The following is a 27,989-nucleotide window of genomic DNA, read 5'->3' on the forward strand; positions in this document are numbered from 1 at the left end:
TCACATGTCACATCTCAGGAACCAATCATAGTGTCTTAATTTGCCTGGGTCACCCAGGGGGGAGTTCCTGTGAAATCATTGTTTCCTATCTTGTTAGTTGTTGGTTCTTTAACTTCCTTTTTCTGAGGCTCATCTATACCTGAATTTACTCAGTGGTATTTGACCTCCAGGTCACTGAGAGATGATATCAAAAAAGTGACACTGTAGAGAGAAATTCACTTCTGACAATCCCCCCCTGTGGTTCTATTGAGAGACAAACATGTTAAAATCTTCTCAGTTGAGGTTTCTGGGAGCTTAACATGCCTATTCTCCCCAGTGAATCATTTCAAATATCCAGCTTATACATCTAAATATTCTATCACTAGAGGTGTATAAAATATTGTACTTTACATAGAGGGAATTACAACAATTTGGGGATGAGAGGGAAAGAAAACAAAAAAGGAGAAAGAAAACAAAATCTTATGTATATAAAATTATGAGTAAAAAAGAAAACCAAAACAGGTCCTTGAATTACCAACACTGCCCAATTAAAGTAATTTATGTCCTACAAGCCTGCATGACAATTGCAGCAATATTGCACTTACCCATCGGCAGCCAAAACTATAAAAATTTGCCGTACAGGGGCAGCTGGGTAGCTCAGTGGAGTGAGAGTCAGGCCTAGAGACAAGAGGTCCTAGGTTCAAACCCGGCCTCAGCCACTTCCCAGCTGTGTGACCCTGGGCAAGTCACTTGACCCCCATTGCCCACCCTTACCACTCTTCCACCTATGAGACAATACACCGAAGTACAAGGGTTAAAAAAAAAATTTGCCATACTATTCAAGGGAAGGGATTAGAGTCTGAGGTAAAGGGAAATGTGATTCCCTGGTCTGATTTTACCTTCAATATTAGGGAATCGGGAGCCAAAATGAAAGTCAAACAGAGGTACTTTTAGGAACCTGGCACAGGAAAGTCCAATGTCTGAATTTGTCTAACAGCTGCTTCCTTGAACCTCAAAACAAGTCCTCTGTCTTGGCACAGATCCTCATCAATCCCACAGTTATTGTTAATCTCCTTGACCTTGTGTGTCTTTGCACTGTGCAGTGGCTCTTTTGTGATTCCCTTCCTCTGAAATCAGACACAATTATTAGTCAAGGTCCCATAATACTTAACAACCAATGGCAGGTTTCTAGAGTCTAAAGTTTGGGGTATGCAGTGTTATTAGGGCTAATGGGTATTGTAAACTTATCCTTCAAATCCAAAAACATTAACACTGATTTCATGTATTCAAGTACAAAAAAAAATAAGAAAAACTGGAAAGAAAAAATGAAATATCCTATTGTAAATATAAAGAAAATCAATAATAAAAAAATCAGGAATTCATAGTTCCCATTCCATGTGACGATGGGTCAGCCAAACAGAGGCACAACACTGAGATTTCTTACTCAAAAGTGAGCTCTATTTCCTTTCTAACTTGGCCATGATCCACAGCATGAGTGTACATAAATTTTTCACCAAGTAAAAGCTTGTTACAAACAGTAGAACAACAGCTAATGCCGATTCTAAAAAGTACCACAAACCCCAAAATTATAAGAGCCCATTTGATGATAAATGCGAGCAAAACAGTTCCCTGTAGCCCGGAGTGGTTCCACCAGTTATCATTAGGGTCACATGAGTCTCGATAGCCACTTGCTATGTGTCATTTAAAATCCTTGGAAGCTCATGGAGATTTGTCACAATTCTTCCAGATCTATTTTTAACATGCTGGTCTCCCAAAGAATCAAAGAGGGGATTGTGGGAAGGGAACCCTCCCCCTCCCAGAATCATATACTGGGGTCGTACCTGTGTCCCGGTATTACTAGCTCTACATCACGTCAGTGCACTCCAGCTTGGGTCACAGGACAGTGGTCTAGGCACATAACCCAGAAAGGAACAGGATATGGATCTGGGGTAAAGGAGAAGATATAAAAGAGGGGGGTCCAGGAAGTGGGGTCTCTCTATTCACTCGAGCGCATGGTGAAAAGAAGGTGGCTGAGAGAGCCATGTGGAAAAGCACTTGCATGGCTAGTTAGATATAAGCTTTGCTCTATATCTGTCTGCCTTCTCTTGTTCAAGTAAATATTAATAAACTCTATGGAAATTAAATACCAGAGTTTAATTCAGTCTTAATAGTGGGGAGACCAAATAACCCCCCATAAGAGATGATGACTGCTCTGAGACTCTGTGAACTTGTTGACTGAAGAAAGATCTACAGGATCTTCTCAGGGAAGTCAGCTCTCCTGGAAGGGGACAATGTCTGAGAGTCGGCAATTGTTTGGAGCTGGAGTAAAGAGTTTGGAGAATAAGGAAAGAGTATTGGGGGAAGCCTGCCCATACAGGGAGGGGACATTCCCAGTGTGTCGTCCATCCTGTCTGTGTTCGACAGCCAAAGAGTTAATGTGCCCTGCTATTCCCAAACCTCAGGGAGGGAAGAAAAACGTTTAATAAAAGTATTAAAATGGCCACAAGGAGTGTTGGCTTTATTGAATTATGAGATTAACAAACAAAGTGAAAATCCCAAATCCGTGAGGAATTTTTCCCTGGGCCACATTTTGCAAGGGGTTATTAGTCTGGGGGGAGCTTTGCTCCTCGGGGAGAAGGAGTCACTCTTCCGCCAAGACGGATTTAAATGGCTTTTTGAGCTCAGCTGAGGCTCTTCTCTGCTCACACAAAGGGAGCTGTGTACGGGGATGTCATTTCTAACTCGATCTGTGCCATGAGGTCAGGCAGTTAATAAGATAGATTTTGATTAATTCTGTCTCTTGTACCCCCATGGGGGCAGTAGAGCTGATTCCTGGGGCAGTCATGACCTTGCCTGAAGGGCTAGCCGCAGAGGAAGTGGGCACCCCCTCAGTGGACCAATCACTTTCCATCCTTGAAAATCCCCACATCCCCAACGCCTCTGGGAATGGTCACCTACAATACTTTCCCTGCCTTCCTGAGGTAACCCATTCTCAGACTCTGGAGAATGTCAGAGTTAGAAGAGGCATAACGAAGTGGTGGATAGAGCAGTGGGTCTAAATTCAGGAAGTCCAGGGTTCAAATCCAACCTCGGAGACTAGTGTTTGACCTTTGGCAAGCTTCTTTGGGTCTCAGTTTGTTTCCCTGTAAAATGGGGAGAATAGATTCGATGGCCTCCAAGGACTGTTCTGGATCTCGATCTATGATTCAATGAACTTCAGGAGAATCCCTTCTCCTATTTCTGAAGGGAAGGACCACAATCCTTCCAGACCCCCAGGTTCAAAATTGGGTCCTCCTTACCTTTCCTCTGCCTCCCCCAGCATCCATCATTTGCCAAGTCTGATTGATCCCGTATCCACAACATCTCTTGTTCTCCCTCTTCCCTCCCCTTGGACCACCACCAGCTCAGTTTGGACCCTCATCGCCTCCTGCCTTGACCTTAGCAATGGCTTCAAATCCTAACTGTTTCTAGTCACTCTCCCTCCAACCTACCCTACACACATATGCAGAACTAATATTCTTTTTTTCCCCATCTCTTTTTGGTTAGACCTCACCTTCTGACTTAGAATTGATATTAAATGTTGATTCTACGGCAGGAGAGCAGTAGAAGCTAGGCAGTTAGGGTTAAGTGACTTTCCCAGGGTCACACAGCTTAGAAGTGTCTAAGAACAGATTTGAACCCGGGTCCTGCCCATTCTAGGCCTGACATTCTATCCACTGTGCTCTCTAGCTTCCCTTCCCCTATCTCTTAAATTCCAAAACTGATCCTCCTAAAGCAGAGATCCGCCCATGTTTCTTCCCAGTGATTCCCTAATGGCCAGTGGAATAAAACACAAAGTTGTCAGCCTGGCATTCAAAGTTCCTCTTTCCACGTTCCCCTAATTCGTGTGCTCTCTACTCTAGACTAGGTCTGCTGGCACATATTCACAGCCTGAACCAAATTAAACTGCAATTGAGAAAGAGTTAACAGAATAAATAACTCTCGTAAAGCATCGGCAATGTTAGCACGTGGTTTTCTGAGTCAATATGCAGCCCAAGGGGAACGTGCCTGTGCTGGCCTGGGTTCTCTCTGAGTTTGACCCCAGCGATCTAGCCACCCGAACCATAGCGAGGTCCCCATTAGTGCAGATAATTGTTCTGCTCTTTCCCCAGGGAGGACATTCCTCTCCAGCCTCCATGCACATCCCTAGAGAGCTCTCACTCCTCACCTCTTTCTTCTCGAAGCTCTAACTGCCTTTAAGTCTCAACTTAAGCTCTCCATCCTCCATGAAGCCCTTCCTGATTGTCCCAGTTGTCAGTGCCTTCCTTCATCCCCAGGTTATTTTGCTTTGTATTGCTCTTGTAGTTCCCTGTTTCTCTGTCTTCTCAGTTAGATGGTAAGCTCCCTGTGGGCGGGCATTATTTTTTTTCTTGCTTTGTGTTTAATCTCCCATCATTTATCACAGTGCCTGGCACTGAGAGGATTAATAAAGGCTTGTTATTGTGTTGAATAAAGAAAACGAAGCTGGCTAGTGCCAGTGTGAAGAACGGAATATAGTAGGGCAAGAAAAGAGGCAAGTAGGCATTGTGGGAAGTTACAGCAACAGTCCACGTGGATGCCAGGGAGGACTTGTGCCAGGCTGTTGGCAGTGAGAATAGAGGAGAGAAGAAGTCTCTAAGAGAGATTTCAGAAGCAGAATCATCTGGATGCTTTGGCAAGCAGATGGTCCCTTTTCTGTGCCTGTCTTGTAGTCAATAATCCATCCATCATTGACCCTCAAAGCTCTTGATGGTTGCATCTATCATGAAGTCAGACATAATCTTAACATGTAGATTTTTATATATACAAATAAATGACTTCTTATGGAAGGACAGTCCTTAAGACCATTTTGGCCTACCAAATCAATCCCTTTAAACCCATGAACAACAGAATACAATGGGGTCTTGTATTCTATACATTTATAAGTCAGTTGTGAACCTCTGAGGATACCATCTGCTATAGAAGAATCATATGCAATGCCTTTCTGTTCCTTTTTCATAGTCTCATTAAGAAGATTCTTGATATGTGCACAGATTCTTACATAGCTAGGCAGTACCAGGATACAGTACTGGGCCCGGAATCAAGACCTGAATTCCAAAATGACCTCAAATGTTTACTGGCTGTGTGACTGGAAAAGACTATGTGTGTCTACCTCACATTCCTTAACTATAAAATGAGGGTAATAACAACAGCTACCTCCCAGAGTTCTTCTGAGGATCAAATGAGATCATATTTGTGAAGTGCTTAACTCAGTGCCTGGCACACAGTAGGTGCTAAATAAATACTTCTAAAGTGTTTATAAAGATATTATAGAGATAAGAAAGTAGATACATAAGTCAGGGGTTGCTGGCGTCCTCTCAATTACTTTTTGTTGGTGATAATACCATCTGGAATTGTTTTTGATCTCCCTGTCTTTGAGATATTTTGAGACTCAGCCACTCTGTTTTCAAAAGTATCACCCCTAAGCACAGATTGCTTCTGCATATACTTATTCAGGTCCAGCTACTCTTTCCAATGTCATTTTCTCAAGTATATTTTCCACTTGACCAAAAAGTAGAGTTAAATTATTTATTGTCTCTCAAAGAAAAGAGATCATTATAGAAATGCTGTCTCAGAAATACTCCATCTTGGGTGATTGGTTTCCTTCCAAGTTTCTTCTCTAAATGTTCTGGGATTATCTCTCTTAGTTTGGTTTCAAGCTAACTCATTCTCCTATCTACCCTATTTTATTTTGTAAAGAGATACCACCCACATTCTTCTGCCATCCTTTATAATATTTTTCAAATGAGTTGATAGTCCTACCTGGTGTTTCTTCCTTATGGTTAAGTTTCTTTACTTGGCAAAGAGATCAGACGTTTGCCAGATGAAGATATCTTTGTGCCCCTTTTATGAGCATTGCTTTACATGGGTTAAACTTCAGTAGGAAATGGTGGGAGTCCATGTCAATGTATTTTCCTTTATCCATTTCTACTTTTTAACATCAATAACTTTTTAGTAGGTCAGATTGGAGTTATTGTTATTGCTCTTTGTAGTCTGTTCTTTTTTTAAAAAAAAACCCTTAACTTCTGTGTATCGGCTCCTAGGTGGAAGAGTGGTAAGGGTGGGCAATGGTGGTCAAGTGACTTGCCCAGGGTCACACAGCTGGGAAGTGTCTGAGGCCGGATTTGAACCTAGGACCTCCCGTCTCTAGGCCTGACTCTCAATCCACTGAGCTACCCAGCTGCCCCCTGTAGTCTGTTCCTATCTTTATCCTTTATTTTAATTTGGTATGGATTTTGACCTTTTCTCTCATTCTACCTTTCCTGTTAAGATATATAAGAAGTTAACCCAGGGGCAGCTGGGTAGCTCAGTGGATTGAGAGCTAGAACTAGAGATGAAACGTCCTAGGTTCAAATCTAGCCTCAGACACTTCTCAGCTGAGTGACCCTAGGCAAGTCACTTAACACCCATTGCCTAGCCCTTACGGAAAGTAAGGGTTTAAAAAAAAAAGAAGTTAACCCACAATTCAGGTGATGTCATGAGGCAGCCTGTGGTTAAATGATGAAGACAATACATGTAACATAAAAGATTTCAGAGGAGAAAGGGAACTCCATGAATTTTAATGGTCAGAAAAGACTTTTGGAAGATATGGGACTTGAGCCAGACTTTGAAAAATCTCCAAATGATAGATTACATAAATAGTGGAGTCAGGAAGATCTGAATGCAAATATAGCCTCAAATACTTGGTATCTGTGTAATTCTGGGCAAGTCACTCAACCTCTATTGGCTTCAATTCCTCATCTGTAAAATGGGAACACACTGGAGGAGGAAGTGGCAAACCATTCCAGTATTGTTGCAAAGAAAACCCCATATGGGGTCACAAAGAGTCAAACATTCTTTCTGGATCTCATTTTCTTTAGTTGCAAAATCTGAGAAGTGGGAGTTTTAAAGGTTCTTTCATGTTCTGACTCATCCCTTTGACCTAGGATCCTATAAATGAGAAAAGGGACAAGGGTAGCCCAGCCAGTATGAATAAGGACTTGGACAAGATAATTAAGAGGGTTACTAGAACAACAGTGAACAGATTATTTTGGCTGAAGGAGAAGAGTTAGTGGAAAGGAATAGCAATAGAGGGAGTAAGAAAAATAGGTAGATTTTAGAGGGACTTGAATGTCTGATCAAGTAGTTTGAAGGCAGTGAAGGTCTAGGCAGGTCTCTTTCTTTGAACTAGTCTTTGATGACTCCAAAGTGAAGTTATCCATCTGCCTGTCATGAAACTCTAGGCTGAGGATCCTGTGGGTGTGAGAGTCAAGAGACAGCCTGGTGGGCCTGATTCCAGTTCCTTTGACCTAAGCCAAGCTGAATTACCCACACCAAGTCACTGTACATGGAAGAGGAATGCTGTCGAGTCCCATAGAGCAGTTAGATCTGACAGCCCTCATTGCCCAGGTGCAACAACTCTCAGGCACTAAAGCTTCTGGTGGTTGTGATGGTGGGTCCATACAAACCTGCCCTGGTACCATACACACTGATGCCCCATTGAGGATGAGCTGACACCATTCTTTCTATGGAGGGACATTGGAGTGGACAAGGAGAATGTTGCCATTAAAGTATGGTGGCTCATATTTATAGGGATCTGTATGTGCATCTAACCTCTAGCTTTGTTCTTGAGCACTGAAACAAAAGTTTGATGAATTGAATTCCGGTTGATTCAGAGGACATTGGGGCCATATGCATGAGCTTTCATCATGATGGTAGAAGCCTGAGCTCCTAGATTCTGTCTAGGGACCTGGCAGGGGATGTACCCATCACTGGTTTGGAGAGGAGGATTGGCACCTCCTACTTGGCATCCCCCAATGCCTTCATTCATGCCACATTTATTGACAAGAGTTTATCATCTAGGTGGACAAAGATTTTGTTTTCTTTGATCCTTGTGGTGCAATGGTCAGAGCACTGGCCCTGGAGCCAGGTAGACCTGTGTTCAAATCCAGGGACCTGAGAAGTTACATGACTCTCAGAGGCACACTACCAGTACTGATCAATCAATCGATAAGCATCTATTAAACACATACTGTATTCTGTGCCAGAAACAATGTCATGCACTAAGCACACAAAGAAAAAGCAAAAACAGAACCTGCCCTCAAGGAATTTAAATTCCAGTGAGGAAGAAAATGCAAGCATAATTTATATTCAGACTAGAGGAGAGGCAACCTTAGAGAGAAGGGCAACTGGGGGACCAGGAAGACCTCCTGCAGAAGATGGCATTTCAGCTAAAGCTTGAAGGAATCCAGGAATTCTCAACATTGGAGGTTAGGAGAGGGAGCATTCCAGGCAGGGGAGTCGGCCAGTTCAAAGACGGATGAAAGATGGAATGTCCTGAGTAAGAGATTGTCCAGACTAGATCTTGGAGTTAGTGGAAGGGAATAGTGTGTTAAGAACTCTGGTGATAAAAATCAAATTGTGAGGAGACTTATGCCACACTGGGAAGTCTAGATTTGATCATGGTGGTTGTAGGGAGGCATTGGAGTTTCTCAAATGGGAATTGGGAGTGAAAGGAGAGAGATATGACATGGCCACAGCTGTGCTTCAGAAAAATAACTTTGGGGAGCAGCCAGTTGGCTCAGTGGATAGAGAGCCAGGCTTACTGATGAAAGGACTTGAGTTCAAATCTGGCCTCAGATACTTCCTTGCTGTATGACCCCAGGCAAGTCACTCACCTCCAGTTGCCTAACCCTTACCACTCTTTAGCCTTGGAATCAATACTTAGCATTGATACTAAGACAGAAGGTAAGAGGGTTGTTTTTTAATAATCAAAAGAAAAAGAAAAATCACATTATCATCCATGTGGAAAAGAGTAGATTGGGATGGGAAGAGACTTGAGGTGGGGAAGCCAGTGAGAAGTCTATTGTGATAGTCCATGTAAGAGATGATTAGAGCCTGAGCTGATGTGTTGAAGAAGTGGGAAGAAGGGCCAGATCCAAGAGATGTGAAGGTAAAAATGACAAGATGGAGTCAGAGAGGGTGAGTGAGAGAAGAGTCGAGACTGTCACTGAGCTTTTGCACTTGGGTGACTGGGAGCATCCTTTCAATAGCAATGGGAGAGTTAGGAAGAGGGGAAGGTTGTGTTTGATTCTCTTTGGTAGAGGGGGTGAGGCTAATGCGTTCTATTTTGGACATGTTGAATTTGAAAGGTCTACTGTGCATCTAGTTTGAGATTCCTCTAGGTAGTTGGTGATTCCTATGGGACTAGAATTCAAGAGAGAGGTTAGGGCTGGATATATAGTTCTAGGAATGATCGGTATAGATGAGAACTTAACCTATGGAGGTGATAAAATCACTAACTGAGACAATATATACAGAAAAGAGACCAGGAGTCAGAGGAGAACCTTAGCAGATACCCATAGTTAATGAGCATAACCTGGGTGAATGTCCAGCAAAGAAACTGAGGATAGCCAATCAGATAGGGACAATTGTCAGGAAAATCTAGAGAGGTGAAGAGCTCGAGGCTACAGAGATGTCAAGAAGGATGAGGACAGAGAAAAAGTCATTGGTTTTGGCGATTAGAGATCATTAGTAATTCTAGAGAGAATTGACTGGAATGGGAAAAGGCTTGAAGTGGGAAAGCCAATGAGAAGACTGTTGTTAGAGTCCAGGTAAGAGGTGGTTAGGGCCTGAGCTGGTGTGGTGGCAGAATAAGTGGCAAGAAGGGGCCAGATCCAAGAGATGTAAAGGTAGAAATGACAAGATGGAGTCAGATGGGGGAGTGAGGGAAGAATCACTAGAACAATGAGGCTGGAAGCCAGATGGCAGAGAGCTAAGATGAGAGAAGTGGACACACTGATTGTAGATAACTTCTTTGAGGAGATTAATTCAGAGAGAGAGGTAACATAGAATGATATCTGGTGAGTGGGAGGAACTAGGGAGAGTTTGGGGTTTTCTTAAGAATGAGGGAAACTGAGGAAGCTAGGTGGCTCAATGGGAGTACTAGGTCTGGAAATAGGAGGTCCTGAATTCAAATCTAGCCTCAGACACTTCTTAACAGTGTGACCCTAGGCGAGTCACTTAATCCCCACTGCCCAGCCCATACCACTCTTCTGCCTTAGAACCAATAATATATAGTGTTGATTCTAAGATGGAAGTATGGGGAAAAAAAGAATGAGGGAAACTTAGGCATGTTTGCAAGCCTCAAAGAAGGCACCAATAGAGAAGGAAAGACTGAACCTCAAAGAGACAGTGGGGATGATGGGGAGCATCTCCACAAGAAGACAAGAGGGAACATACCAACTTGTATCAGAGGCAGGACCCAAGCCAAGGTCCTACTGGCTCAGGGGTCAGTTCTCTACCAGTGGGGCCACATTGTTTCTTAAGATCATATTGACTTAAGGTGGGAGAGATTATAAGGAGTCCCAGTAAAGAGGGATCAGTTTGGGGCTGATATTGTCAGAGAAGGCTTCATGGTGGCAGTGGGGCTTGGGCTGGGCTTGGAAGCTAGGCTGGGTAGAAGTGGGAAGACAAGGGTGAAAGGAGTGTTTCTGAATGCACAGCCAGTGCTCCATCCACTAGACCATGACTATTGTTGTTGTTGTTCAGTTGTTTCATCCACTTCTGCCCCTTCGTGACCCCATTTGGGGTTTTCCTGCCAAAAATCCTGGAGTGGTTTGCCATCTTCTTCTCCGACTCATTTTTCAGGCAAATGGTGCAAATTACTTGCTCAGGGTCACACAGGCTAGTAAGTGTCTAAGGCCAGATTTGAACTCAGGAAGATGACTTTTCCTGACTCCAGGCCCAACATCCTATTCACTGGGCCACCTATAATACCTTCTTTAAATTCTCTGGCCTAAGTTTTCCATCTTTAAAAAATCACTAAGCCCCTGAATTACTCTAAATCTCTGGATCATGGCTTGGGATGGGGTTGGCTCTAAACCCTTGACTCCACTTACCTTCTGTTCCAACATGAGCTAATTCCTAGTTGTACCAGTTAAAAGCAAGAGATTGAGTTTGGGCCAGTCAATTCAGAGATTCCAGGAAACAGGGAACATGTTCCTGGCTCTCGAAGGTCAGAGTCCTGATTTCTTGATTAACAAAGACACGGCACCTAAAATCTTGCTATAGAAAGATCAGCTGAAGGAACAGGAGCCATTTATACTGGAGAAGAAGAAAACCGGAAGAGGGAAAGATCTTAGATTGTACGTGATATAAGGGATATACAATATAATGTAAAGGAAGCAGAATTATCAACTCCTTGTAATTATACCAAATATTTGAAGGTTCATCTTCTGGAAGGGCGATCAGGGCTCTTGTGCTCAGCCCCAAAGGAGAAAGCAATATCCATGAGCCAGTCACAAGAGGGAAGACGTTAGTGCCAAATTGAAAGACATTTCTAGTGACTGATGTTGTCCAAGAAATAGTGAGCTGTCCAGCATGAAGCTAAGTTACTCATCCCAGGAAGTGAACAAGCAAGACAGATTCATACATTACATAGGGGCTTAGGTGGCTCAGTGGATACAGCACAAGGACTAGAGTCAGGAAAACCTGAGTTCAAATCTAGCCACAGACACTAGTTGCGTGACCCTGGGCAAGTCACTTCACCCTGGTTGCCTCAGTTTCCTCATCTATAAATGAACTCAAGAAGGCAATGTTAAACCACTCCAGTATCTCTGCCAAGAAAACCCCAAATGGACTCACAAAGAGTGGGACACAACTGAAATGACTCAACAACATATATTTCATAAGAGGATGGACTAGATGTTTGTTAGGGTTAGGAGGGAGCAGTTTTCCCCCTTCCTAGAGGTCTTCAAGCCAAGATGAAATAGCTACTTATGAGGGATAACAGTAATTAACATTCATCTAATAATGCCTTAAAATGTGCCAAGCACTCATTTTCTCTTTATAAAAGATTCCTCAGAATTAGAAAAAGAAACAGGAGTCAGGAAGCCCTGAGTTCAAATCTGACCTCAGACCCTTACAAGTTATATGACCTTAGACACTTAGTCTGTGTCTGCCTCGGTTTTCTTGACTATAAAATGAGAATAATAGAGGCAGCTGGGTAACACAGTGGACAGAGTACCAGGCCTAGAGTAGGGAGGATCTGGCTTCAAATCTGGACTCAGATACTTCCTAGCTGTGGGACCCTGCACAAGTCACTTAATCCTGATTCCTTAGCCACTCTTCTGTCTTAGAAGAGATACTTTAAAAACAATTTTTAAACAAGAATAATAATAATATTTGCCTTCCAAGGTTGCAGTTAGGACAAAATGAGAGTTTGTGAAGTGCTCTGCAAACCTTAAAAAATGTCACATAAATGCCAGTTTACTACAATCGCTTCTTCATCAGCAGCATTTAGAAAGGGGTAAGTGTGTGCCAGGCACCATGCTAAGGTGCTGGGGGTAAGAAAAAAACAATAACCCCATCCCTGCCTTCACAGAGCTCCCAAGCTAATGGAGGGTAAACAACATGCAAAATAACTAGGTCCAAACCATAGATAGAGATCCTTAGACATCAATATATGGATGGATGGATGGATGGATGGATGGATGGATGGATGGATGGATGGACGGAAGGACAGGTGGATGGACAAATTTGTTTGTGTCTCACCTCCATTTACAGCACAGAAAGCAACACTGACCATGAGAGAAATATTGGTGCCAAATGGAGACTTTTACTCTTTAGTCTCTTGAAGAAATCAAAGATGAAAGAGGGAAAGGTTGGTGGTCAAGCTCTTGGTTGAGATGAGAGAAGGGATAAAGAATTTGAGTAAGAGAGGTTATCCTTGTCAAAGAAAAGGACCCCCACCCCCTGGGAGGCTGGAGCAAATGAGGAAAGCATGGGGGAAGATAGAGGACTGGTTTTGAGATGTGTAGTAGGAGAGAGAAGAGACTTTACAAAAGATGTCTTTTCTTAGGATTGGGGACAACTGGTCATGTTTGTCCCAAGATGCCTTGGAGGCAGATGGGTAGGTTACTGCTAGATAAAAGAGTCCTAGAGAAGATGCCTGAGAACTGGGACTTCATCTCCCCTCTGTCACCTAGAAGATGCTAAAATACTGTCATGGAACCAGAGTTTTCTTCAACAGAATAAAGAGTAAAAGCAGCCCCTCTCTTCCCTACAGTTTAAAGTGAACTCAAATGCCATTTTCTCCAAGAAGTCTTCCCTGGTCTTCCTCCATTCTTCTCCTAACTATTTGTTCTACAGCTATCCAGGGCACTTATTATATACTAGAATGATCTGAGTTTGACTTTTATCCCTCTATTGGACCACAAGGGCAGGGGCCATTCTTTATCTACACCTAAGATCTCCAACGTGGCAGTTGGAGCAACAGTTGGATTTTAGTAAATGATTGTTCACTGATTAATTCCAACACATGGGAATGGGCTTTAATCTCTTTCTTGAAAAAGCTTTTTGAAGAACCAACTGAGGCTAGAGCCCTGTTTTAAGTTGAATAATATTTTAGTTTTCCCCAATTACATATAAAAACAGTTTTTAACTTCTTTTTAATCTTGAGTTCAAATTCTCTCCCTCCCTCCTACCCTGTCTACCCTCTCCCTTGCTGAGACAGTAAGCAGTCTGCTATAAATTTTACCTGAGCAATCACATAAAGCATTTTTCCAAAATAGTCATTTTGTGGCTGAGATCAGATCCCTGTTTTAACGTGGTTCATTGTTGCATAAATTTGGATATTCTGTGCTTGAAATAAGAAGCATCAAACTCACTCCAGACCATATTAAAATATAATTGGGTGGGCAGCTGGGTAGCTCAGTGGATTGAGAGTCAGGCCTAGAGACGGGAGGTCCTAGGTTCAAATCTGGCCTCAGACACCTCCCAGCTGTGTGACCCTGGGCAAGTCACTTGACCCCCATTGTCCACCCTTACCACTCTTCCACCTAGAAGCCAATACAGAGAAGTTAAGGGTTTAAAAAAANTAATTTGGGGCAAAGGATATAAAAATGGGCGTTGTCTGATTGTGCTCCCTGGGCTGGAGTCAAAGGCAAAGGAATATTTAGGGGTTCCTCACATCCTTCTTATCTCTAAAAGATCTCTGCAAAGGTCCTGAAGTACAAAAAAAGCATCCTGAACTTGGTATCCAAGGCTGGTCTTGCTCATAGTATATGATGCATTTATTAAATGCTTAGACACGTGAAAAGACTAAGCACTGGGGAGACTAATAGAAGAGTGCTGCCCTCAAGGAACTTACATTCTAAGGGAGGAAGCTAGAAAGCAAGAGCAGCATCTGTCCCTGCTTCAGGGCTGGTGTCTATCCACCTCTGCTGGCTGTGATTTGAAGGATGTTGGGAAATCCACTGAACTACCCAGTCATCTTCCTAATTCTCTCTCTCTCTCTCTCTCTCTCTCTCTCTCTCTCTCTATATATATATATATAGAGAGAGAGAGAGAGAGAGAGAGAGAGAGAGAGAGAGAATTAGGAAGATGACTGGGTAGTTCAGTGGATTTCCCAACATCCTTCAAATCACAGCCAGCAGAGGTGGATAGACACCAGCCCTGAAGCAGGGACAGATGCTGCTCTTGCTTTCTAGCTTCCTCCCTTAGAATGTAAGTTCCTTGAGGGCAGCACTCTTCTATTAGTCTCCCCAGTGCTTAGTCTTTTCACGTGTCTAAGCATTTAATAAATGCATCATATACTATGAGCAAGACCAGCCTTGGATACCAAGTTCAGGATGCTTTTTTTGTACTTCAGGACCTTTGCAGAGATCTTTTAGAGATAAGAAGGATGTGAGGAACCCCTAAATATTCCTTTGCCTTTGACTCCAGCCCAGGGAGCACAATCAGACAACGCCCATTTTTATATCCTTTGCCCCAAATTACAGCCCTGCCCAAGCTGAATCCCCTCCTTACTCCTTTCTAGGTGGGTAAAGTTTGAAGAGAAGGTTGAAGAAGGAGGGGAGAGATGGAGCAAACCCCATGTGTCAACACTGTCTCTGCATAGCCTGTTTGAACTCCGAACCTGCCTCCAGACTGGCACCGTGCTCCTGGACTTAGATGGCTGCTCCTTACCACAGATCATAGGTAGGAGAGGATTGCTTGAATGTCACATCCCATTGCTCAGGTGACCATGGCACTGGGCACTCCCCCTCTGCCTCACTGGGTCTGCATGTCCCTCTAGTGAAGGAAACAGAGCTTACGATTCAGGGGCGATCAGCACCAAATACTATTTAACTCTTAAATATACCCTCAGCTCAGCTAGAGGAGAAGTGAGGAAAGAGATCCTGGGACACACACTTTCCTGGAGAGGAGGAAATCCCCAGCCCTGACTCCCGAAACACCTCCCAATGCTGTTGAGGAGGAGTGGTTTGGTCCAGGTTTGAGAGGAGCTCATCTGGTGTGTGACTAGGAGGATGAATTAGAGAGAGAAGACATGCGGTGTCTTCCTTGCTGAATTAATTGGGCTAACAAGCCTCTATTCTCCTGAAGGAGGGACCATGCTGTCAAAATGTAAATGTAACAAATTTTAAAATTACACAATCTATTAAAATCATTATTTTAAAAATTTGCACCCTCCAATTTTCAGTGCCAGGAACAAAGCTCCAGCTGCCCCACCCTAAGAAAGGCTCTGAAACTTGGCCATGATGCTAAAGATTAGCAGAGCTGTGAAGCAGCAGGTGGCTGTAAGTCCTAGTTTGTTGTCCCCACCACCACCACGACCACTTCTCCTTTTGCCCTCCAAGGTCCAACAGAACAAGGCTAGCTAACCCTTCTTCCATATGACAACCCTTGGACTACCTTGACTGTAAGAATGAGACTCCTTCATCACATCTTCTCTCCTCAGTGTTCCATGTGGCCAGTTCCTACAGCTGAGCCTGGTGGGGCTGGCATCCAGGGGGTTGGAAGACCAATGTATGGACTCCAAATCCAGGGTGTGCCCAACTACAAGATGGCCCCACTCTGCCACCAGGTGTATTCCCAACTAGCAAAGTCTCCCCAGAAAGAGAGTTCTCCAGATTTGAAACCAAGCCTGCAGAGGTGACAGGGCAGGGCAACACCATGGGGGGAAAGCTAGACTTCGTCCTAAGGTCTTGGCTCTACCCCTGAACTTGGCTAGCTTGGTGACCCTTCTCTTAGCCTCAATTCTTCATCTGAGAAATACTGCCAACCTCCCAGGACTGTTGAGAGGAAAGTTCTTCAGAAAACCAGAAAGCAATATCTAAATGCTGCTGCTGATAACCTGGGGAGGTTCCAAGATAGCCCATGAAGTGCTGAAAGTTTGAGGGTTTCTTATAGACTCCCAGTATGGAAATGCCCTCCACTGGTGTGAGCAGACAACTTGTCTGGGACTTGAGACTCAATGAGTTGCTGGCAGCACAGAGAGATGAGTTGCTTTGCCCATGGCCATACATGTATATCTCCAAGGCCAGCACTATCTAGTATGCTATGCTGCTCCTTACAGGTCACCCTCCCAATGGCACTCTCTTCCAGACTTCTCGAGGGGATGAGGAGCCATTAGGGCAATGTTTGTGGGGGGGCATTTGTTTCTCAATCAGATGATGTTGTCGAGAAGCAGATCGAAGATGGTCTCCTCAAGCCAGAGCTGAGAGAAAGAGTCTGCTACGTCCTCTTGAGAAAACATCGGCACCAGACCAAGAAGCCCATCCATCGCTCATTGGCAGACATTGGGAAATCTGTTTCATCCACCTCCAGTAAGTTGGGCCAGCCCTGGCTGGGAGGGGAATTTTTGCCTCAACCTCTCTTGTAGCTACTGTGGACAGTGTCTAGACCACAGGCCAGAGAATGCAAGGAACCCGCCAGAAACCAACCAGAGAGGAGACAAGAGTTATTGGGCAAAACCCTCAGGTGTCCCCTCTGAATCTACAAGAAGAGGCAGAGTAGAAGGATGGAGGAATGGTGGGGAGAACTAGGATCTGAGCAGGGAAGGCAAAAGGTCCACCTACCCCAGAACAATGGGTCAGTGGAGGCCAGAGAATATGGTGTCCATCCTCCCCAGTGCCCCAGCCCTGATCCTGCTCACATGTCCAAATATGCTCTCCCACTCTCTCTTCCCTAGAGAGGGCTTCCCTCACACATCAGACTAGGGCTGATCTCCTGAACAGAGACCCTCAGGTAGCCCATGACCAAAGGGACAACTGAGGAAAGCCAGAGACTGGCCCCAAGCAGAAAGTGCTTTTTGTCCCTTACCAGGGGAGGCAGGAAGGGAGGAAGGGAGGGCTCACACCTGAGCGAGACCATCTATGCCAGCCTGTCCCCACCATCACAGCTTTGAGTCCTTGTAAGGACAGCCCCAATAAGAACGTGCAGAATTTTATGCTCTCGTACCAGTGGAGGAAAGTCGTCGGCACCCTCGACGTTCACCGCCAATCTCCTCTTCCCAGATAGTACAAAAATGTGTCGTCCTTGAGCCCAGCCAGGGTCCCAGCAATCACAGCTGAGCAGCCCCCACCTGCCCGAGTCCCTGCTCACTGAGGCATTCTGTCCTTCTTGTAGACCGAAGCCCCGCCCGGAACCCTGCAGCTGGCCCCAACTTACACCACTCTACGGAGGACCTGCGGACCAGGCTGAGTGCCAACTACGGAAGGCTGCGTAAGTTCATTCCTGGCCTTGGAGCATCTCTGTTAGCGCCAGCTTTCGTGTCTAAGGGAGTCATGCGATGGCACTGCCCAATGTCCCCAAGAGCATCCAGGTGACCCCTTGGACTACCAGTGCCACTTCGGAAGCATCTGGTGTTTCCTCTTTAGAGGGCTGACCTGGCCCTCGGGGTGTAAATAAAAGCTTCTCCATGATTAAAGGCATCGGAGCATGGAGTGGGCTTCCCCAGGAGGCAGGACAGGCACCCTGGAGTTCCTCTGGAGAGGCTGGACAGCTCCTTGCTGGTGAGGTTGCAGCTGGGCTCTCTGGATAGGTCTAGGTCATACCAGGAGCTCTCTATCATTCCCTTCTCATTCAGAGAGTCGGGAATTCTAACAGCCTGGGGACAAGCCGGTGTCTCTGATGCCACTAATCACGCGACTGCTATTCAATGCTTTGGGACATTGATCTGAAAACTACCCAAAAAGCAGAACTGAGACACCTGAATGATCCCTCCCTCCCTGCCTGCCTGCCTCACCTGGGAAGGTCCTCGGGGCTAATCTCTGGCTTTCCTCAGTGGTGCCTTTGCTCATGGGCTCCCTGAAGGGTTCCAGTCAAGAGATCAGTCCCAACCTGAAGAGTGGGTGAAGCTCTGGGGTGGGAAGCCTCCTCTGGGCCTTTTTAGGCATTAGGGTGGACCCAGAGAGAAATGGCTCGTGGAAAACCCAGAGGAAGACTTCTCTGGAGTCTGGGAAGATACAGAGAAGAGAGAAGGAAGAAAAAGCAGCAGGGATATCTCTGCCAGCATTTTTCATCTCTTTGGATAAAAGCAATGAGCACGTCCTGAGCAGTCAGTCCGAGCTGTGGCTCACCCGGGCTAGTGTTCCGTCTCTGGTAAGGACTCTCAAGGACTAGTGAGGAAAGAGTATGAGAGCCGCCCAGGTGATCCCCAATCTCAAATAATCAGACATGAACCTTAAACATGGGCAGCTAGGTGGTTCAGTGCATAAAGTGCCAGGACTGGAGTCACAAAGACTTGTCTTCCTGAGTTCATATCTGGCCTCAAACATTTATTAGCTGCATGTCCCTGGGCAAGTCACTTCAGCCTGTTAGCCTCAGTTTCCTCATCTGTAAAATGTAAAATGAGCTGAAGAAGTAAACTCTAGGAGCCTTGCCAAGAAAACTCCCAATGGGGTCATGAAGCATCAGACACAACTGAAAAATGACTAAGCAACAAACAACAAAAACTTTGACCATCCTTAATGTAAAATGCATCGTGAATCTCCAAGAGGAGGCGCCTTAGTCCTTCAGTCCAACTCTCTCTGCACCATTTGTGGCAAGTGGCTGTTTGGTCTCTGCTTAAGGCCCTTCAGTAATGGGAAGCCCACCACCTCACGCGTGGAGGGTTCTGAACTCTCCTAACTCCTTTTGAAGTTAGTCATAGGATCCATTAGAGGTGCAGGAGGAAAGGGGAAGCATCCACAGGGATTACTTTCTTGGCTTAGACTACTTCTCTGTAAAATGGGGAAGTTGGACTTCATGTCCATTAGAGTCCCTCCGAACTCGATGATCCTGTGAGTTATTAATGCAGAGGACATTAGAAATCTGACATTTCAAATCTAAAGAGATCCATCCAGAATTCTCTGTACTCATTTTTAATGCCCAAAAGAGCACAATGCCCCCCTGGGGCCTGTGTTCTATACAGCTGGAGGTTTACTGACTTCATTTTCAGTGTTTATAAGGCTAAAAAAAGAGTTTGAAATCAGGATTAAAATGATCAAACAACAGGAATTTATTGAGCACCTAATATGTGCCAGGAAAGGCAGCTAAGTGGCTCAGTAGTGAATGCAAAGGTGCAAACAACCCTGCAAAAAGCTAACTGCAGAATTTCTGGCAGTTGAAAAGGTTTAGAACCCTGACTAAAGGCAGTTGGTCCTGGAGGCTCGGTCAGAGCAGAAGGGTCAACTGAGCTCGGTCTTGGGGGTGAAACCTGGGCTTGATTCCTTGATTCTGTACCTTTTCTCTTGAGATTTTGTAGCTTAGCTAATTCCTCTGGATCTCCCTGACCTTCCCTATTCCAATCACCATTTCCCTTCCTGATTTCCTGTGGGTTCTGGGAGAAGGGTGGATTTGGGTGGTAGCATTCAAACTTTGAAGACTTAGGTTTTCTCCATAGTCAAGTAGAGCTTACCCTTGATACAAATTATCTCCTGATTCATTGTGTGTAACTTTCCTAACCTCAAAGGCAACTCCCCGGACTGAGTGAGGGCAGGCCCTTTCTCAGTCTCTCATTCCTGTGACCCTCCCCCACCTTGAGCTTCTCCTTAGCAAACCTTGTATCCCTCTGTCCTTTATAATCAACCCTGAAACTTAATAAACCCTGTTGTCATTTAATCAAACCTTTTGCTAAATCATTGGTTGAATGATAAAGGAGGGATAAGGAGAGAGAAAGGAATAGTTTCTCTTTGGGCCCTGAGGGGAGTTGGAGGCATCCATCTTGGAGGAAGTGGTGATCTCTAGACTTCCTCTGAGAAGCCCGTCTATTTCACAGACAGGGAAGAGCCTCGAGACTGTCTGTGTGAACCTGAGAAACTGACTAGAAAGCCCTCTGGTCAGTTTCAAGCCATTCCTGGCTGGCCCCAACCTGTGTCTGTAGAAGGGCCCTTCCTGCCTGGAGGGCTCAGTCTGTTTCCCTTCAGTGTCTCTGTCTCAAGCCCGTGTACCCAGTCTGTGTCTCCCTGTGTCCGCTGCCTGCCCAATTACCTCATCCTCTCCCCTTGCCGCTCATTCTACTTCATCATCTTATATTTCCCTAAACTCAATCATTCCCTTACATCTCTCCTACCACCTCAATTTACTACCATCCACTATTGCACCCTCCTTTCCCACCTACTGACTTAGGGACCCACAAACTCCATCCACTTGTTTTATCCACTTATTACAGTAGACAGAGCAGGGCCTGGATTTAGGAAAACCTGAGTTCAAATCCAGCCTCAGACACTCAACAGCTGTGTGACCCTAGGCAAGTCACTTGACCTCTCTTTGCCTTAATCCACTGAAGAAGGGAATGGTAAACCACTCCAGTGTCTATGCCAAGGAAACCCCAAGGACAGACAGTATGATCCACGGGGCCACAAAGAGTTGGGCACAGCTGAATGACTGAACAACAATAATATGCCAAGAACTGTACCAGATACTGGAGATTCAAAAGCAAAACCAAAGTCAGCCTACCCTCAGGGAGTTTTCATTCTAGTCCTGGTGAGTTGGCAGAAAAGCACAAGCTGGACTTGAGAAACAAAACTCCAGAGGAGGAAGGTCCACAAAAAGGTCTTGGCTAGCTTTTACCTGAAGGCCTCCAGTGACGGAGAGTCCACTTGATGAGAAGGCAGCCCCTTCCACTGATGGCCACCCCTCTTAGTGAGTCTGCCTGACCTCGGGCTACCATGGCTTCTTGACCACCTCACACCAGCACTTCCAATCTGCCCTCAGGAGTCAAAGGAAAACTAATCTCTCTTTAACATGAAAAAAAAACCTTCAAGTTCTTGGGGAGCACATTCCAGCCACAAGAGGAAGCTTGATGACAAATGCCCAGAGGCAAGAGGCAAGATGGTGGGACAGTCAACAGCTTGTTTGGCTGGAATGTAGAGGCTATGAAACGGAGTAACATGAAATACCTCTGGAAAGGTCACCTGAAGTCAGGTCCTAAAGGGCCTTGAATGACAGTCTAAAAAATGTCCATTTTGTCCTGGAGGCACAGGGAGCCATCAAAGGTCTTTTATTTTATTTATTTTACTTAAACCCTCACCTTCCATCTTGGAGTCAATACTGTGTATCGGCTCCAAGACAGAAGAGTGGTAAGGGTAGGTAATGGGGATCAAGTGACTTGGCCAGGGTCACACAGCTGGGAAATGTCTGAGGCCAGATTTGAAACCAGGACCTCCCGCCTCTGGGCCTGGCTCTCAATCCACTGAGCCACCCAGCTACCCCCATCAAAAGTCTTTTAGCAGAAGATGTCACAAAGGAGTCGTTGGCAGCTGTGTGGAGGGCAGATTGGCAAAGACAGAGGCTGAAGGCACTCAGCACCTCCTGTGTCCAAGGCTCCACCTCAAACCCTGAAGCCCTCCCCCCCATATGTCTTTCGATCAGTCAAGAACCATAGTCCCTGCTCTCAAGAAGCTCACCATTTGGCAGGGAAGAGGAGCCAAGTACCCAGACCCCTAGGATCCAAGGCAGAGTGGGGCACGGGCCCAAAACACATTTATTAATCAGTAATATAGATAATAACAATTGATAACCAGCCAAGTATTTCTTGAGCCCTGGCCATGGGCAAGGCCCCGGATTCTCAGCACGGAGCAGCAGACACAAGGCTTCTCCAGAGGAAAGGCATCCATCCCCAGTAAATGGTCCCTGTGGCTAGAACAATCAAATGCACCTCAGGACTCCCCAGGGGGAAAGGCCTTTGCGTAAATGCCCCCTGAGTGATGCCAACTCCCGGCTGCCAGAAAAATGTGGTTGATGGAGACCAGCCCGCCCACTGCCAAAGAGAACTCTCGGAGATTTGGGAAAAAGAATCCCTGGAATTCTGGGAGAAAGAAAACAAGCCTCTGACCCGAATGACCCGACTGAGCTCAAAGCAGATTTAGGGCTGGAATACCCAGTGGATGTTCTTCATTGCCGAGGTTCCTCCTTCGGGGGATGTGGCCACATTGAAAACACTTCAGGGGGCAGCCAGGTGGCTCAGAGGATGGAGAATCAGTCCCAGAGCCGGGAGGTCCTGTTCTCAAATCTGATCTTGCACACTTCCTAGCTGTGTGACCCTGGGCAAGTCACTTAACCCCACTTGCCTAGTCCTCACCACTCTTCTGCCTTGGAACCGACATATACCATTGAGTCTCAGATGGAAGGTAAGGGCTTAAAACAAGCATAATAAAGCACTGCAGAAAGCTGAGATTGGGAAGGGACCTGAACCACCATCTGGCACAGCTCCCACATGGCCCACTTCCTCACCATAACGGGCCCCCAAAGAAAAGCGATTGGCCGACCTCCAGTTGGAGACTTCCAGGGAGGGGGACCCACCCTGTCTCGAGGCAGCCCAGTTCATTCTGGGACAGTTCTCCATGGAGAGTTTTCCTGACGTCCAGCCAAGGCTGGCTTCTCTTCATCTGCCCCCTCAAGGTCATCTAGTCCAAGCTAACCAAGGCATGGATTTGCCACATTATGTTCTCCTGTAGAACCTCCCCAGCCTGGCTAAACATCAGTAAAAAGGCCAATCTTCTCCCCTCTCTACTGGCCTGTGAGCTGGTCTTCTCCAAGGCTGATCACTCTTGTTCTAAGTTTTGTTCCGACTTGGCCATGCTCTCCTCTGTGTTCTAAGGCCCCTCTGAGCTCTGACTTGCTTTGTTCTGTCTTCTCTGGTGCCTCTCGGCTTTACCATTCATTGCCTGTTCTACGGAAGTCCAGGACGGGCACGTGCCCAGCAGGCACAGCTGCTGCTCCTGACCTTTCTGGGCTGGGCACGAACATGCCTTTGACTGCCAACCCATTGCATTGACTCTGGTATCCCCCACCGCTATTCCAGGAGGGTCAAAAGGGGCAGCTAGTGAGCAGATTGTTGGGGTGTTAGAAAGGAACTCCCTATCCTGACCAAAGCCCCAAAGATCAAGGAGAGCCTGGATTCGAGGGCCTCCCTCATCTACAGAAGTCTCTCTTTTCTCCTCCTTTAGGTCATGCCCAGAGCCGGAGCATGAACGACATTTCAGACACCCCAAACCCAAATCAGGTGAGCCTCAGGGGTAGGTGATTACTCTGTGGTGAGCTTGGGGAGAGCCTCGAGACAGAGACGGAGACAGAGAGGGGAGAAACACCACAAAGACCTGGCTGGGAGGAGAGCATTCATTATTGGGGAGATCAGGAAAGCCATTGCCATGATATGGGACATGGCCGCTGAGCTGAGCCTTGAAGGGAGTTTGGAATTCCTCAGAAGAAGCTGAGGTGAGGAGGATAAGCCTCTGGGCAGAGATCATGACTTGGTGAAGGTACACAGCCTCTAGCTGGAACATTAATTGGCCCGTTTGGCTGGTTGGTTGGTCAGCATGCACTTATTTTTTTTAAACCCTCACCTTCCATCTTGGGGTCAATACTGTGTATTGGCTCCAAGGCAGAAGAGGGGTAAGGGTAGGCAATGGGGGTCAAGTGACTTGGCCAGGGTCACACAGCTGGGAAGTGTCTGAGGCCAGATTTGAACCCAGGACCTCCCGTCTCTAGGCCTGACTCTCCATCCTCTGAGCTACCCAGCTGCCCCCCCCCCAGCATGCACTTATTAACTGTCTATGGTGTGTCTCTTAGGGTGGTCCTCAGGTTCAGGGATACAAAGAAAGCTAAAAGTAGCCCCTGCTCTCAGGAAGCCTCCACTCTAATAAAGCAGAACAGGGAGAAGGTCATCTGGGAAGGGCTCTCCAGAAAGCCCCCAGTAGATGGTGGGATTCAAGCTGAGCTCTGAAGGAAGCTTTGAGGCAATCTTGGGAGATGGAAGGGAACAGAAGAATATTCCAGGCATGAGGGACAGACAACCGATGGGAGCCAAGGCCTGGGATGGCATGGGGTGTTTGAGGAGCCACGAGGAGGCTGGTGCCACTGGATCCCAGGCTGCCTGGATGGGAGGCAAGTTAAAAGCCTGGGAAGGGAGGAAGGGCCAGGGCGTGGAGAGCTTTCCGTGTCAGAGGAGGTCACATTTGATCCTGGAAGTAAGAGGCGACCACATTTAGCACAGGAGGGGACAGACACAACTACACTTAAGAGAATTCTCCTGGGCAGCTGAGTGGAAGATAGACTGGAATGAGGGAGGCTTGAGAAAGGGCCATTACCCAGCAGCCACTGCAATAATCCTGGTGTGAGGTGACGAGGGCCTGAGCTGGGGTCATAGCTGTGTGAGTGGTGATCAGGGGATGGATTATCATTGAGAGGTTGTGAAGGGAGGAACAATATTTGGCAACACGGATAGAGGAGGTAAGCGAGGGTAAGGGGAATGGGAAGGCACCGAGTCAATAAGGCTGAATGGTTGGTGCCCTCCCCAGATACAGGAGAATTGAGCAGAGGGAATGGTTTGGTAGGAAATATATGGGTACCATGTTGGTCATGTTGAGTTGGCAACGCCTTTAGGACATCTAGGATAGCCAGAGGCTATGGATAAGGAGGCCTGGAGCTCAGAAGAAATTCTGCGGCTGCATAGACAGACCTCAGATCATCCGAATAATTAGTATAGTTGATGCACAGAGGCTTATGATATCACCAACGGAAGTGGAATGGAGGGAGAAGATAAGAGGGCATAGGACAGATCCTTGGGAACACCATGTTTAGCGAATGAGACATGAAGATCCAGCCAAGAAGACTGAACTGGATCAACAGAAGGAGAAGCAGAAGAAATCAGAATCATGAAAACATAGAGAGGAGAGAGAGAGTGTCAAGGAAAATGGGGTGGTCCATAGTGTCAAAGGCTACAGAGAAGCCGAGAAGGAGGACTGAGGAAAGGAACATAAACAATTTGAGGAGGAATAATAGGAAACAAATCAGAAAAATGGGCCAGAGTCAGGTTACAAAGGACTGAAATGTTAACCAAGGAATTTGTCATTACTTAATTTAACAAATGCTCGCTGAATTAAATTGTTGAATATATCCTAGAGGCACCTGGGAGCCTCCACAAGAGTGATCAGTCAATTTGCCTTAGGAAGGTAATTTTGGTAGCGGTTTGGAGTGGGGTAGTGAGTAAACAGGGGAGAGACTAGAAGCTGGAGCATCAATCAGTTAGAAAGATTAATTGGAGGGGCAGCTAAATGGCTCCGTGGATAGAAAGCCAGGCCTCGAGAGAGGAGGTCTTGAGTTCAGATTTGGCCTCAAACATGTCCTGGGCAAGTTACTTAACCCCAATTGTCTACTCCTTACTGCTCTTCTGCCTTGGAACATATACTTAGAATTGATTCTAAGGCAAAAGGTAAGGGGAAAGGAAGAAAGGAGGAAGGAAGGAAGGAAGGAAGGAAAGAAGGAAGGAAGGAAGGAAGGAAGAAAGGAAGAAAGGAAGAAAGGAAGAAAGGAAGAAAGGAAGAAAGAAAGAAAGAAAGAAAGAAAGAAAGAAAGAAAGAAAGAAAGAAAGAAAGAAAGAAAGAAAGAAAGAAAGAAAGAAAGAAAGAAAGAAAGAAAGAAAGAAAGGAAGAAAGTGCCCAAACAGTGTCCCTTGCAGAAGGAGCATAAGCATACATAGAAACTATGCTCAGGTTTACCTAACCTATTTATTAATTTAGGAACTCTTAAGCTTTTCTGTGTCAGACACTTGCGATTAAGCTTATGGATACCTTCTGAGAATAATGATTTCAAAAGTATTCAGCAAAATGCATAGAAATACAAAGGAAACCAACTATACTGAAATGTAGTTATCCAAACACATTAAGAAATAAAGTAAAGGAGCAGCTATTTGGCTCAGTGGATTGAGAGCCTGGCCTGGAGATGGGAAGTTCTGGGTTCAAATATGGCTTCAGACATTTCTTAGCTGGGTGACCCTGGGCAAGTCACTTAACCCCCATTGCCCAGCCCTTACTGACTGCTCTTCTGCCTTGGAACCAATACACAGTATTGATTCTAAGATGGAAGGTAAGGGTTTAAAAAAAAAGAAAAAGAAAGAAAAGATATAAGCTCAAGTCCATGAACACCAAATTAAGAAAACGTGCCGAGATACCCAACTCCTGAAAGCATTTTTTAAGAGAATCAATATACTCAACCCTCGCTATATAATAGTTCACTTATGGCTTCACTGTTTTGGGTTTTTTAAATATATATATATATATATATATATATGACTAATTTTGTATTGCAGAGTTACATTTATTGCTGCACATTACTTTTTAAATTTTATGTAATTAATTGAATGAGAATATTTTTCCATGGTTCCATGATTCATGTTCTTTCCCTCCCCTAGCCAATGAGCAATTCTTATCACTGCACATTATTGACTGATGGAATGAAAATCAACCAACCACCGCACTGTGTTCTGTATCCTGGGAGCTGATTGGCTCAGCAACTATAGATTAATGAATGTGGAAAAGGTTTATAGGAGAGTGGGAAGGGTTTATAAAGCCTTAAAATATATAAATAATAAAATAAATATAATACTTCTACTTCATGGATTTTCACCTATCACGGGGGTCTCTGAAATGTAATTCCCACGATAGGTAAGGGATCACTCTGATTCCAATTCAGATGTACTACTACTTAGCAATGTGAGTATGAGCATTACTATAGATATTATATGAATATCATTATTAATTTGTAATAATTGTCCATCTCTCTATGTCTCGTTTTTGCTCATCTATTACTGAGAATAATAATTGTTACATTACTTACCTCACAGGATTGTGCTGTTGAAAGTTTTTTGTAAAGTAGCAAAGAAATATACACATGAATTATTATTAGTTATAATTATTTTTAAATGTTTCATTACAAAAGGTGGCCTTGAAAAAAAATTATCATTTCATGGAAACCTACTACTTTTGCTACAGCAATAAGAATAGCACAAGGGGGTTAACTGTTTCTTTGAACCCATTGTGGAATGTTAAGGAACCCAAATATATGAAGTGACTTCAGAAGCCCCAGAATCACCATCCAGGTACACAGATTATGAAAATATTCTGTGATACCTCTGGAGATTCTAGGACAGCATCAGTTTAGTCAGATCTGTGATTTAAGGACTTTTCTGTGACCTCAGCCTTGTTTGATTTGAAGGAACATTGGACCATACCTATTTTAAGTCACTTTCTTCCCTAAAAAAGTGTTTCCTATAACTTGTCTTGCTGAATTCATGATAAACCTAAAAGGGACCAATCTCTAGATTTCACTAGGGCCCAATTCAACCCAGAGGAGATTTTTATTGTGATAGTTTTAAGAGTAAGCTGCCCATATTGGTCTTAGGATATTCCTGAAACCAACCCAGAGTTTGGAAATATGGGCCAAGAGAAAGCATCAATTTGATGATAGCTGCTCTACATCCAGCCTTCTCATGACCACCTAATATAAGGCCAGTTGGCCAAACACCAGGAACTTCTGCCAACATTAGAAAGTACTCGACACAACTCTCTGGCTCACAGACTACTAGACTAAAGAAATCTTAGGTGAGGCTTAATAACAATGACATTTATTCTCTTAAAGAAAACATCAAGGGGCAGCTGGGTAGCTCAGTGGACTGAGAGTCAAGCCTAGAGACAGGAGGTCCTAAGTTCAAATGCGGCTTCAGACACTTCCCAGCTGTGTGACCCTGGTCAAGTCACTTGACCCCCATTGCCCATCCTTACCACTCTTCCACCTAGGAGCCAATACACAGAAGTTAAGGGTTTAAAAAAAAAAAGAAAACATCAAATTTTTTAGGGTCTAAAAATATACATAAATACTGACTGAATTTGGCATGATAGGTAAAATGTATAAGTTCCTCCTGTCTTTAA

At 45.1% G+C, this 27,989-nt stretch overlaps 1 protein-coding gene across 1 annotated transcript in view; it reads left to right on the forward strand.

The window, feature by feature from the left end:
* SLC4A5 (solute carrier family 4 member 5) overlaps positions 1-27,989 on the forward strand; it is a 79,331-nt gene that overhangs the window by 21,413 nt on the left and 29,929 nt on the right. Inside the window, 5 exon segments of the mRNA XM_044659247.1 lie at positions 14,837-14,997; positions 16,470-16,625; positions 17,428-17,523; positions 23,232-23,287; positions 26,474-26,547. Coding sequence (XP_044515182.1) covers positions 14,837-14,997; positions 16,470-16,625; positions 17,428-17,523; positions 23,232-23,287; positions 26,474-26,547 — 543 coding nt within the window.

This window comes from Gracilinanus agilis, chromosome 2 (genome assembly GCF_016433145.1).
Source record: "Gracilinanus agilis isolate LMUSP501 chromosome 2, AgileGrace, whole genome shotgun sequence".
Classification (NCBI taxonomy): Eukaryota; Metazoa; Chordata; class Mammalia; order Didelphimorphia; family Didelphidae; genus Gracilinanus; species Gracilinanus agilis.